The 13,684-nt window shown below is 39.0% G+C and overlaps 2 protein-coding genes and 1 pseudogene across 8 annotated transcripts in view; 2 read left to right on the top strand and 1 right to left on the bottom strand.

Moving 5' to 3' along the window:
- Positions 1 to 5,264, bottom strand: part of WASF1 (WASP family member 1) — a 55,991-nt gene extending 50,727 nt beyond the window's left edge. For 3 of the 7 annotated variants that reach the window (XM_019646373.1, XM_019646380.1, XM_019646382.1), the window contains exon 1: positions 4,691 to 5,133. The gene's annotated coding sequence lies outside the window, so the exon portion shown is untranslated. Of the gene's footprint in view, positions 1 to 2,977; positions 3,060 to 4,690 lie in introns of all 7 variants that reach the window. The other 4 variants (XM_019646375.1, XM_019646376.1, XM_019646374.1 and 1 more) reach the window with 3 other exon arrangements.
- On the top strand, positions 1,562 to 1,957 carry LOC109384769 (60S ribosomal protein L35a pseudogene; annotated as a pseudogene).
- Positions 5,265 to 5,682: 418 nt separating the features above from the next.
- Positions 5,683 to 13,684, top strand: part of CDC40 (cell division cycle 40) — a 46,756-nt gene continuing 38,754 nt past the window's right edge. The window contains exon 1 of the mRNA XM_019646338.1: positions 5,683 to 5,921. Coding sequence (XP_019501883.1) covers positions 5,733 to 5,921 — 189 coding nt within the window. The 5' untranslated portion in view covers positions 5,683 to 5,732. The remainder of the gene's footprint in view (positions 5,922 to 13,684) is intronic.

Raw genomic sequence — 13,684 nt, 5'->3', positions numbered from 1 at the left:
GGGGAGGGGGAGGGGGAAACAACTGCCATAACAAAAACACTCCTTTAAAAACCTAAAAGGTCTAGCTTCCAAGAATAGGCAAGTGAGAAGATTAAGACTATAATCTTTTCAGAGGTATATCCAGAAAGGAGAAATACCCTGACAGGAAGTATATGTAATACTAGAAAGGGAAAATGAACTCTCAGAAAAAGTTACACTGAGCTTCTAAGTGCCTTTGAATTTCACTTGTAAGTGAAAGGAACCACAGAGGTCATCTACTTCAACATTCTCACTGAGAAAACCAAAACCCTTGCTTAACAGGTAAAATGACTTGTCCAACATCACAAAGAAGACCCTAGCTCCTTCCAATTTCTCTTATTCTGACCTTTGCCCCGGATGTTGGAAGGCTGCATCACTCAAGGAAGATCCTCTTCCTGTCTAGTGGGTGTCAGAGGACAAGTTCCTAATAATGTTGCCATGTCTAACACAAGAGATATGTACTCCTAGCTTTTCAAGGTACATTCTAAATTGATTTTTCATAGAAATATTGTTGTACACAGTATTACAGATATTTTCAATATATTTATAAGTTATTGGGTTGTTGGAAAAGTCATGACGCATTTTTGCGATAAAAAACAGAAAAAATATGTCATGACTTTTCCAACAACCCAATATTATTAATATAATTTTAAAATTCTCTAGTATTATTAGTTAGCCTAATCCTCTAATTCAAGTAAATTACGGGTTAAATTTGGTGGGCTGTCTGTGAATCTAAACACTAACCATCTTGTTTCTGAGAAAGTAAGTTCCAAGCTCTAAACCATTTTATAAGTTTTAAAGTATAATCAATCTCATTCTAAGTAATTAACAATACACGAAGCTCAAAATTATAAGTTAAATGTGATAACTAAAAACATTTCATAAAAAGCTTCATTTTATTAAAAGCTCCACCTCAGGGGCCATTTATTTTTAAAGTTAGGTATTTCGGGCACGTTTAGCACAGGATATAATTTACATACATCTTTTTATTAATATTTCACTGGAAAGCCTTAGTCAAAAAGAATTAAACATATTTCTATATTCATCTAATTTAGGAAAAACAAAGAAAACCTTTAATGTACATTTTCGTGAAGTGTAATAGGTAAGAAGAAAATTACCATTTCATAAACAAAAGGTTAACAGTGTATACCTTATGCAATAACTAATGCTAGTTCAAAAATATATGGGTAAAGGAATTATATCTGAACAGGTAAATGAAATTCAAAGACTCTCAAAATATATTTTTGTCTTTTCTCTTGAGATAAAGTTATGTTTCATGAATTAAAATTCATGTTTGATAAATGTTTTTAAATTTCTACTCAGTACATTAAATGAATGGATAATTTTCACTCATTCATTTTATTTGTCCAACAACAAAAAAAGAGCCCCTACTATTTCCTAACAACTTTGGATTTATGACAGTAAGCATTCGGTCAGTCCGTCTTCCAAGAGCTTAGAAAAATCTTGAGTTAACTGTATTTACCCAAGTAATAATAACAGTTGAATTTTGGTCATTTAAAACATTTAAAATTTAACCAAATTGGCTTTTTCCGCCATCTTGGGGCCTGTGGAGGCCTGCTGGGAACAGGACTTCCAAAACAACAAATATGTCTGGAAGGCTGTGGTCCAAAGCCATTTTTGCTGGCTATAAGCGGGGTCTCCGGAACTAGCAAGAGCACACAGCTCTTCTTAAAATTGAAGGTGTTTATGCTCAAGATGAAACTGAGTTCTATCTAAGCAAGAGATGTGCTTATGTGTAAAGGCAAAGAACAACACAGTGACTCCTGGTGGCAAACCAAACAAAACCAGAGTAATCTGGGGAAAGGTAACGCGTGCTCATGGAAACAGTGCCATGGTTCGTGCCAAATTCCGAGGCAACCTTCCTGCCAAGGCCATAGGACACAGAATCCGTGTTATGCTGTACCCCTCAAGGATTTAAATTTACTGAGAAGTAAATAAAATAGATTTGTTCTCTTGTTAAAAAAAAAATTTTAACCAAATTGATTCTCAAAGGGAACTATACAATAGTAATCTTAAACACACTGAATAGTCTAATCATCTATATGAAGTGTCCCCAAAAAGTAACCAAAAGCAGTTTTTGGTAAAAGTTCTAATAATATTAATATTTTAATAGTTTTTGCTATGAAAATTAACTGAGTTAATCCTTCAATAAGGAATCAAAAGCTACTATCTACTGTGATAATGAAAATCAAGTACTTGGAAATCATACATGACTATTCTGAAAGTAAAGCAAAATGTACAATTAAGTATTACACAACATTCATACATTGTCTCTGACTATATGGTTATTTACAAACTTGAAAAATAAAGTAGCTCCATATCATACCTACAAATGATCACAACTATGTATTTCGGATTGTGTCAGCTGCAAGTTTTTCAGTGAAAAACGCCTTAATGTTTTCTGGAGATGTTATTTTTCGCAAACTTAATTCAATATTCTACTTGCTTATTACTAAGTCATATAACTTTTTCCATCAATGTTAACTATACCTATATTTATAAGTACATATAGATATTAACTATAATACCTATTGAATTTGCAATGATTAAAAACCCTTGATGGATGGGAAACAATTTCAATTTAAAACCATACTTTTCCAAAGCAAAATCCAATGTATATCAGCTATTCTAACATGTCACAGAAAACCCCAATGGCATTTTTTCATTTTATTTTACACCGAAATATATATGGCATCATTCATCAGCTAAAACATTTAAATTTTCTTTAAAAGCATTATGCAAACATCTTTACTGAATTTATGCATACTACTTATCGAATAAAGGTATTTTTATCTCAATTTACATATAAGGAAACCAAGGCACAAAGGTGTCCATTTTGTAAATTGCAAGGTCATTTCCTAACCAAGCAACTGATCTTACACCATCGAATTATATTATGTGTGCGCCACTTCCAAGTGTCATAAAACAATTACTGTACCTTAAAACAACTGTCTCTGCAATGCCTATGTGCAATTCCGTTTTATCAAGAGGGTTATGGCAACAAGCTTAAGCAAGAAAAGCTGGAAAGGGAGAATTACAAAAACAAAAAGAAAACACTTATTTTTGGTAGTGAATCACTTATTTTAAAATAATGAGATAGTATTTTAACATACTATCAAGTAACCAACAGTTGTTTCTTCCATTTTCAAAAAATATTTCATCTTTCAGGTGGATCATGCAAAATTGGGAGTCTACCCATCCTGTAGACAGAAGTTAGAAAAATGATAAAAAAAATTCTATAACAAGCAATTAAATACATGATATTGCAAAGAAAAGAATAAAAAATAAAATTTAGATAACTTAGGGGATGCTCATTATGGTAGTTAAACCCCATCTTAAATATTAAATGCTTCCTTTCATTCAACTGAAGTTTATGATTAGCAATCAAGTATTCTGTTACTGAAAATAAAGAAATACAAAACTTTTCTTATGCAAAACTTGAGAAATTTTATCACGTACTTTATTCAAATAGTCGACATTAAAAAATACTTTTCCTAACAAACTTAGAGCATGAGAAAAACTGTTCCTGAGAGTTCAAAGACTGAAGCTGCATTTGTAATTATGATATAGTGCTATCAACATTAGAAAAATGAAAGTTACCTACCATACAAATTACTATTAAGAACATCAGGCAGGTTGACTAACCAATAAATCAATTACCTCAATTACTGGACAGAAATAAGACTCAGCCTAATACGTGAATGTAACACCAAAGAAAAAATTAAAATATAATCGAAGGCACGCCTTATATAGAAAAGGATAGGATTAGGCCAAGTCCTTTTAAAGTACCTAGTCTAGCTGGGGGGGGGGGGGATTCGTTAATTAATCGGCTATAGGACAGGTTGTGAATGTTCAGGTCAGATGTGCTTTCTTTTCATCACTATTCCAGTTCCCCATCCGCAAGTGCAAGAGAAGGCGTCAGAGTACCGAAGCTAGGGGGCATGCTGTAGCAAGGGGAAAAGAAAAATGGGAAAGGTGCAATGGATGCTGCATAGTTGAATAATTATCTGGGTGGCACAATGGGCGAGTCCGACCGACAACTGGAGCGCAGTGAGCGGCTACCCTAACTCTGCCAGAGGCAACCCCCATTAACAGGCATCAGAGGTGACTGCCCAGCTTCGCCTCCTCGTCAGGCGAAGAAAGGGATCCCCGCACTCGCTTTACCGTTATGTCTTTAGACACAGAAGCGCGGCGCAAACACGCAAACGCATAGGCTTGCTTTACCGAGCCCCGAGCACGTAGCGCGAGCAGGGGCTTCTCCGCCGCCCGGTGCTGCAGCCTCCCCGAGAGCGAGGAGGCACGGGGGCGCACCGCGGGTGCAGGGCAGGGGCGCTCAGGCGGTGGCACCTCAGGTGAGACCTGCAGTCTCTCCACCTAGAGCAGCCTCGGGGCGGTCCCTGCAACCGAGACCCCTGTGCGCCCGCCGGCCGCTGTCTCCCTCGGCACCCAGCCCGGCTGGCGGGAGGGCGGCGGGAGCTCGGGAACCCGCGAATGGGGGTGGGGGCCGTCGCGGGGGAGGCGCGCCCATCCCCGTAACCTTTGCCGGGCTAAAGCTCCACACACACCACTCTCCATTCTGGCCAGTGAGGAAGAGTTCCTCTCCAGCACCCTCTCCCCCCAAAAAAACAATTCCTGAGAGACTCGCGCTCACCGTGAAACCTTGGGGGGTCTCTTGCCTTATCCCTTTTTCATGCTTCGGCGGCAGCCGCCGGTTCCCCTCAGCTCCCAGGACTCCACGTAGAGCCTCCAAGAGAGTAAGCTCCCGGGTGGAACCCGCTCCGAACAGTGGCCGAAGGACCGGGCCACAGGGAACGCCGCCTGCGGCTCCCGCCGGTCGCCGGACCCACAGTGTGCTCGACGCGCGAGCGAACAACACCGCGAGCCGCCGCCGCCGCCGCCCCCCACCCGCTCCCTCCCCGCGCGCTCCTCTCCACAACTGGGCGCGGGGATCCGCGCCTGAAACAGGGGGGACCGCTGGACTCTCGCCACCTAACCTCCCATCTTTCCCACCAGAAGCTATTCCCCGCCACTTAGGATTTTCCCACTTAAGATTCTAGCTTTCCTCTTCAGCCCCCAGTGCCCAGGTGCAGCGGTGGTGGGAAACTCAGCCTCCGCCCACTCACTCATCAGCAGGGATGAATATCAACCATCCCCCCCCCTTTCCTGAGGTTTCATGGTATGGCCCAATCCTCAGTTTGGGGGAGGGGGACGGAGAGAACAGAGCTAAACCAGGGAATGAGGGAAGATGGTAGCCAATTGAATGAACCATCAACTTAGGGGCGGGGTCAAAGATACCAGCCCGCCCCGCCCCGCCCCGCCCCCTCTCTTCGAACTACATTTCCCATTGTGCCTCTCCTACTTTCCGTCGCGCTGCTCGCGGGGAGTGCAGGATCTCGAGGCCGCAAGGTACATAGGAACTCGTAGTCTTTGATTTAGCCAAAAGGTCCTGAAAGTTATAAGCCATTATAATTCTTTCTGTGTCCCTAGAGAAGTGTTCCAAATTCTCAGTTATATTGTACTTATTATTAATCTATTTAAAGTGTTATAATTTAAATGTTATAATTTATTTAAAATGTTATAAATGATTTCTTAGCAAAAGGAGTAAATAATGTGTACCATGGCAATCTGTCAGGACCTGGGAGCCGCTTGTACTTCCGCCGGGGCCTGGTCTCGGCCGAAGTTCTGTTGCCGTCATGTCGGCTGCGATTGCGGCTCTGGCCGCTTCCTATGGTTCGGGTTCAGGGTCGGAATCGGACTCGGACAGTGAGGGCGGACGGTGTCCGCTGCCAGCCGCCGACTCCCTCATGCACTTGACTAAATCGCCTTCCGCCAAACCTTCTCTGTCAGTGGCGGTGGACTCGGCTCCGGAGGTGGCAGTTAAGGTAAGCGCTTTTGCCTCTGATGAGGTTCGAGAATTGGCTTGAGCTCTAAAATCTGACAGTCGCTTGTTAGGCCCTGGGTTATCTCTTCTTCAGTGCTGAGGTTTACGTTACTAACTGTTGGATGTCTTTTTTCCCACATGCATCTTCCTTGGGAGAAGCCGAGAGTTGGAAGTTCAGGGACAGCTCTCCACTGCTCCTGGCTCTCGCCTTACGCCATCAGAAACCCAAGTGGGAACAGGGAGTGAAATTTGAATTTATGGATTAGGAGGTGGCCTGGATAGAGCAATTGTACTCTCAGAATATAAGAAAAACTAACTCAGGATTTCCCAAACTAGAGTATGCGCCCTCACTTGAAGTGAGTAGTGGCCTGGCTTTGTTTTGTTTTTGAAGTCAGAACTAGATTCTGATCCCAGCTCCACCAATTATGTGCACTTGGCCAAGTTATACAACCTCATCTGTTGCGTCACCTGTACAATGGAGATTTTTTTTTAGAAGCACCTACCTGTCTATATGACAGGATTACTGTGAAGATTAAGTGAAATGCAAATAAAGTGTATAGTATAGAGCCTGGTATCTAACACAAGTGCAATACACGTTAGCTCTTTTGATTATATACCGAGGGTGCCCCAAAAATGTATACACATTTTAAGAAAGGAAAAAAACTATTAAAATTGTAATACTCAATATATTCTGACAATGAAAGATGAATATAAATCATGTTTGACTTCTGCAATTACAAGAGGTGCTCAAAGTGGTTACCATCAGCGTCCAGTCACTTCTGATTACGGCGAACTTCTGCTTAAGCAACATTGACCAAAGTGTCCACTTGTATACTTTTTTTTTTGTACCCCTGGCATGTCCACAGTGAGAAAAGGCCTTGCTTGGATTTAAGAACCAGTGTGATCCCAACTGAGAAAGGGGATAGTGGGAGAAATTGGCTTATATAGTCCATTTAACAAGTATTTCTTGAACACATGTTACTTACCAGGAACTGTTCTAAGGGCTGAAGACATAGAAGCCAACAAGCCAGACATCTTTGCCATCATTATGCATACATTCTAGTGGAAGAGGCAGCCAGTGAAATGTGAGCAAATAAAGTGGTTACAGAATGGACTGAGTACTGTGAAGGAAAAAATAAGAGTACTATGATAGAGAATAAGGTAGGAGTATGACTTCGATAAATTGGTAAGGGAACTCCTGTCTGAAAAAACAGCTTTGAAGAACGAGAAGCCAGCCATGTGCAAGCTAAGGCATGAGTTTCCAGACAAAGGAGATAGCAAGCCTTGAGATGGTAGAGTTTCCTGTGTTTCAAGAACTGAGGAAAGATTAGTGTCTAGAGCCCAAGGAGAGCATCCACCAATTGATAGTATAGGCCCCGTAGAGCCTAATGGGGGTGGTTAAATGCTCAAGATGGGGTGAGTGGAGGCAGTGTGCAAAAATTCCTTTGTATTTAAGATGTTCCCAAGTCTAGTGTTAATCTTTTACCCGTGTTTAATGAGCTGTTTGTAAATTTCACTTTTTACTAATGGACAGCTGGTAAGAATGCTTAGAATACTCCTATCTTTATAACAAAACAAACTCCCCAAACTTAACACCCCTTCAGCAACCTCCTGAATCTTCATTCCTTTCACAACTCAGCTTTTTGGAACTCTCCCACTTCACTGCATTTTCTCCTTAACCCAAAGTAGTCTAGTTTTCTTGGGAAAACTCTTGGAGTTATAAGACGTCATAAAGCATGTCAAGTATCACAGTGCCAGGCACACTATCCTTGTTATTCCCAATTGTAAACTCCTTGCTAGGCTCTCAGGCACCTCCAATCCAGTGTGCTGAAAAATTAATGCATTTGCTTTTCCTCAAAGTCTACTTCACCTGTTTTTCCTATTTTAATTAATGATCCCATCCATTAGTCTGAGCCAAGAATAAAGGGGTCCTTTTCTCTTCCTTCTTCCTCAGCCTTGAAGCTAGTCATTCAGCTGGTTCTAACATTTCTGCTTCATTAATTTCTCTCAAATCAGTTCCTTCCTCTTCATTTTCATTGACACAGACTTACTTCCTATCTTCCTTACTTCTCCCAGGAATCATTCTTGACTTGACTTTCTCTCAACACCCCTACTTTTGGGTTGTGGGTCCTGCCCATTGTGGTGCCATGATGTTTATCAAATCTCCTTCCTCTTCTGCTGTCACCTTTTAGTTCAGAGTCGTACCATTTCTCTTTTTCTTTGGGACAATGATGATAACCTTCTAAACTGGTCTTTATACCGGCTCTTGTCTCCCAGTTCCATAGGCCATTCTTTCCTTCACAGTGTGCTCAGAGTGATCTTTCTAAAATCCAGTGTTATCATATCACTTCCCTGCCCAAAGACACCATGTTGCTTACTGGGTAATTTCTAAGTTCCTCGTGTAATATATGAAGCCTGCCATTCTCCCATGCTGAACTCTCTACAAAGGCTGAAAAGCCTTATTTTCTTTTTTCTTCTCAAGATTATGCCCAAACTAGTCTCTCTGCCTGGAAATCGTTTGCCTCGTGCCTTCCTTCTCCTGCTCCCCTACCAAACTCTACTGTTCTTTAGTCGCATGCACATGTTCCTCTTCTGTCTAACTTAGTACCTTTTGATTCTTCAATTGTAGCAGTTACCACAGCTGTAATCTGTTAACCTTTTTTCTTTTCCCTGGACTGTTGTGAGACTCTGGGAACCAGAGATTGTTGCATCTGCTCTCTTTCATGTCTCCAATGCCTATTGCAGAAGATTAAGGGAAACATATTCGGTGAGAGAATGAGTAGAAGAGTAAGTAAAAAAGAAAATCTACAAAAAAGCATGTCCATTGAGAATTGATGTATATTGATTGGGTAGGGGTGAGGGGGACATCTCTAGAACTCAGTTGAATCACTTCAAGAAAATCCAGGAGAAGTTACAGTAGGTGCCAAAGGTTTATTGGATTCAGAGCTGGGGCTGGACCCTCTCAGTGGTCTAGGTTCTAAGATAATAGAGTAAGGGACATTGATCATTGCTGATTTGTGAACCAACACTTGCTTATATGCCAAAGAGAAAAAAAAGTTTACACATAGTAAATGTAATGATAGTAAAATGACCAAGGGAGATGGGTGAAGCATGCAGATACATTCATCTGTATTTGATTAATTGTATTGTGACAAATAACAAGAATTTTGGCAGCTTATGCAATGTTTTTAATCATTGCCCCAAATACAAGGTTCAATTCACAAAGAGGTATTATAGCAATTTTAAATTCATATGAACCTAATAATGTAATTTCAAAATATTTAAACAAAAATTTATAGAACTCCAAGAAGTTGAAAATCTACAATGACAGTGGGAGATTTTAATATAGCTCTCTCAATAATTGATTAAAAAACAAAAAATACCAATAATGATGCAAAAAATCTAAAAAACAAAATTAGCAAACTATCTAAAGTGTATAAAAAACGTAACACTCAATGCAGAATATTGTCTTCAAGCACTAATAAAACATTTCTTTTAACTGACCATATACTAGGTTAGGGATTGGCAAACTTCGGGACAGACCAGATAGTAAATATTTCTCTCTCTCTCTCTCTCTTTCCCTCTCTCTCCCTCTTCCCTCCCTCCCTCTCTCTTTCTCTGTCCCTTCCTCCCTCTCTCTTTCCCTCCCTTCTCTTCCTTCCTTTCTTCCTTCATTTCACAACCCTTTAAAATGTGAATACCATTCTTAGCTTGTTGGTACAAAAACAGACTGTGGGCTACATTTAGCCCACAAACTGTATCTGCCAACCCCTGTACTAGGCCATAAAATAAGTCTCAATAAATTTTAAATCATATAATCATGTTCTCTGACCACAACGTGTCTAAACTGAATCAGCCACAAAAAGATAACTATAAAATTCCTATATTTGAAAATTATGAAATTGTACTTGTTAATAACTCATGGGCTGAAATTTTTTAAAATAATAGAAAATATATGTTTTTGTTTTTTTTTAAAAGAAATTTTATTGGGGAACAGTGTGTTTTTCCAGGACCCATTAGCTCCAAGTCAAGTAGTTGTCTTCAATCTAGTTGTGGAGGGCGCAGCTCAGTGGCCCATGTAGGAATCGAACCGGCAACCTTGGTGTTATGAGCCTGCATTCTAACCAACCGAGCCAACTGGCTGCCTAATATAAAATATTTTGAACTGAACAATAAGGAAAATAACATTCATCAGAACTTGTGAAGTGCAGCCGTAGCAATATTTGAGCATAGTCTTAAATACATGTAATAGAAAAGAAGAAAGGCAGCAAGTTAGTATGCTAGGCATCCATTCTTTTTGACTACTTTTTTTTATCATTCCATTCTTTTTCTGGAGTCATTTCTAAATTACGCCCTCAGTTTCTGTTAAGTGGTTACTCCTAGAAATTAAACATGTTTTAATTGATCAGTATCCTTGCCTCTTACAGAACAGGGCAAAAATACTTCACTTTTATTCACATCTCCCTACCCCCTACTTTAGCTATTATCTTTATATTATATATATTATCTTATGTATTATATATATCTTATGTGTTATATATATATAACATATATATATATATATATATATTTAAACCTCAGAAGATGACAGTGAATGATGTTTATTCTTGCATCTCATATGCAAGAGATTTTCTGTCTGTAGTACATACTTTAGAATATCCTTGAGTGAGGGTTAACTGGTGGCAACTGCCTACAGTTTTAGTTTGTCCTTATAATGTTTTTATTTAACCCTTTTTCTTAAAGGATATTTTTGCTGGGTTTACATGTACTTGTCTTAGTTTACAATTTTCTCTCAACAAAAAATATTCTGTCTTCCAATTTGCATTGCTACTGATAACAAGTCAGACATCAGTGTAGCTGTTTTTCTTTTTCGTGTGACTGCTTTTAAGACACTTTCCCTTCTTTTATTTGGGATATAGTTTTATTATTTGCATTCATTATGGGATACACAGGTGTGGATTTCTTCTTATATTTCCTGCTCAGACTTTGTTGGTTTCTTTAATTGTGAATTGACTTGTTTAAAGTATGAACCTTTCAACATTTCTGGAAAGCTCTGTTCTTTTTCTTTTCACATATTATTTTAGTTTTGTTCTCTCTTCTCTTATTCTAGAACTCCAGTTAAACATATTTGTGTTCTCCAGTGTATGACAATGAGTATTTTCTGGGTAATGCCACATTGACAGATTTTCCACTTAGGAAATCATGTAATGGACCCTATTGGGTTGCAAGAGTTGCTTATTGACTTTAAAGTTAAAAAAAATAAAGTCAACCTAGCTTTTTCTCATTTCAGTCAATGACTGTTGCTTTTCCCCAATGTATTCCTTGCTTTAGCATAGCCAACTTGAGTGAACTGAAAGTTCTGCCTCTAATTTTCAGCATATTTTAAAGTTTCTTCTTTTTGGGTTATCTTTCTCATACTTGTGAACTTCAAATGGATTGCCTTTTCCTCTGCATTTGTTAAGAGCCAAACTCAAATGATATCTTTATACAAATGTCTATTCTTTTATCTCATCCACCTACACTCCCATTTTAGGAAGTTTATTCATTTCTACTTTCTGAGGGGAAAAAAAACTATACCATAAATTGATAAGTAGTTTATAATAATAATTAATATTTGTGTTCTGCTTTATAGTTTATAAAATGGTTTCACATCTGTTTTCTTATTTGTACAACAGTAAGAAATGTGAAAAGGACTAGAAAGTAAGTATTATTTAGTTTTGTTCTCAAATTTCTTTGAATCAACAGAAGATAAACTTTAAAACTTATTTGACCCATAGGGTGCCCTTCACTTACTACACTTTAATTTATATGGATAATTAAAACTACATAGAAATCCTTTGTAACTTTGAGGTAATTTCAGTTGCATGCCTAATTGTTATTGAACTCCTCATGGGTATTAAAACAAGATTGTGGTATTGTCCAAGTTTTTCTATTAAATGTAAAATTAATAACCCTTTATTTTCTGGAGGATTGTTCAACTGGTTCTGTGATTTTAGCAGTAGCCAGAGACTGGGACTTATTTATTTTATTGCCACTGTTGCATATATAAAGAGTAATTCTTTTTAAATTGTACTTTGAATTTAAAACTTGGCATCTCATGGTACTCTGTTCAAAACAATTCAAATTTAGAATACCCTTAATTGGAAAGACCTGGTAAAGCATGTTATAAAGTGGTTCTAGCAATTGTATTCTGTAAAATCCATTGGGGAGATATGAATGTGTCTAAGCCTCTTGTTACTTTAAGCAGTTTATCACTAGGAGTTGACTATTAAGAGATAAAGCATTTCATTTGGTTTTTATATAAAGTTTAAGCAATTTGTATATAACCTTTTAACTTTATAGTACTGGGTTTTGTTATGGAGCCCTAGGCAAGACACTATCTCTAATCAATGAAGATTCTAGTATGCATAGTAGGGTAATATCTATGTGTCATCTTTTAGGTGGCCCAGCCTTTGAACCCCCCTCTTTAAGAATCTTAATGTGAAGAACATCCCACCCTGACTCCCTGACTCCTACCTTCAGAAGCTGAAAACCCAGATTCTCATTCTCCCAGCTCCCCTTCAGCTAAGGCTTAGGACTATAGCTTGGGCTCATCCAGACAAATGCATCCACCTAAATTCTAATCTAACGCTAATCTACAAAAAAGCAAGGAAATATTTTTAAGTGGCAGTGAGGGCCAACATTATCTAGTTTCTAATGCTAGTAGTTTCAACAGCAGCATCCGGTGGCAGCAGCCATGGCAGTTCAGCAGTGGTTTTCAGGAAAGGTGAATTGTTGTCCTCACTGGACTGGCTCTGTGATATGATTGATTTAGAGCTGTGATTCCATCTGTATACTCACTCTTTAATTCTGCCTATCTTCCTAAGCTGATTCGCCACCCTTCTTGGCAATGTTAGGAGAAACCCAGAAGGATTGGATACTGTTTAATCAGCCCGTGAGGGTTTCAGTTGCTTGCAACTAAGCACCCTGACTGATACTCGGTCAGCTGTTTTCTTGTTTGTTGTTAATTGGGTCTCTGTAACATAGTTCATTGTGGTTATTTTAAATTCTTTCTTTTCTCATTTATTCTATTAGGACTTGGGTAAGTGACTTAATCTTGCTAATACCTCAAAGAAGTATTGTAAGGATTATATGAAATAATGTGTTTACCCGGGTCCTGGCACTAATGTTGTTAAGTACTTTTTAAAATAACACTTGCCCTCTTCTAGCAAACTATATAATTCACTTATTTGTTATATTAGTTATTGTCTGCCTCCCCCACTAGAATATAAGGTCCACGCGCTGGGAACTTTGTCTATGTCTATAGTCCTAGAACCAGTGCCTGGCACATAGTAGGCACACAGTCAATATTTATTGACTGAACAAATGAATCTGAAGTTGCCATACTTGCTTTATGAAGATGACTGTGCCCCTAACTACACAAAGAAAAGAACATGATCAGTTATGAGTATGACTCCCAACATCTCCCACCGGCCTAAATGTCTGTCACCCATCACCTGGTCTTGCCTTTGTCATCTCTATTTCATCTCAAATAGAGCTCTTTCTCTTTTCAGAGGACAATCTGCCAGCTGTGTCCTGTATGCTCCCCTCCCACCTCTTCCAGGATAACCATACCTTTGATTCTGCCCTCCTTTTCATGTGTTTCTCCTTCTAGCCCCTTCCCTTTAGCCTGTGATTGACTAAATCTTGGACCTGATCTTTTCTTATGGAGGGAAAAAGACAAACTTCATTTCACCCTGAAAATCCTTCAGTCTGGCACCACAT

This window comes from Hipposideros armiger, unplaced genomic scaffold, assembly GCF_001890085.2.
Source record: "Hipposideros armiger isolate ML-2016 unplaced genomic scaffold, ASM189008v1 scaffold_101, whole genome shotgun sequence".
NCBI classification, from domain to species: domain Eukaryota; kingdom Metazoa; phylum Chordata; class Mammalia; order Chiroptera; family Hipposideridae; genus Hipposideros; species Hipposideros armiger.
This window is presented reverse-complemented; position numbering and strand designations above follow the sequence as displayed.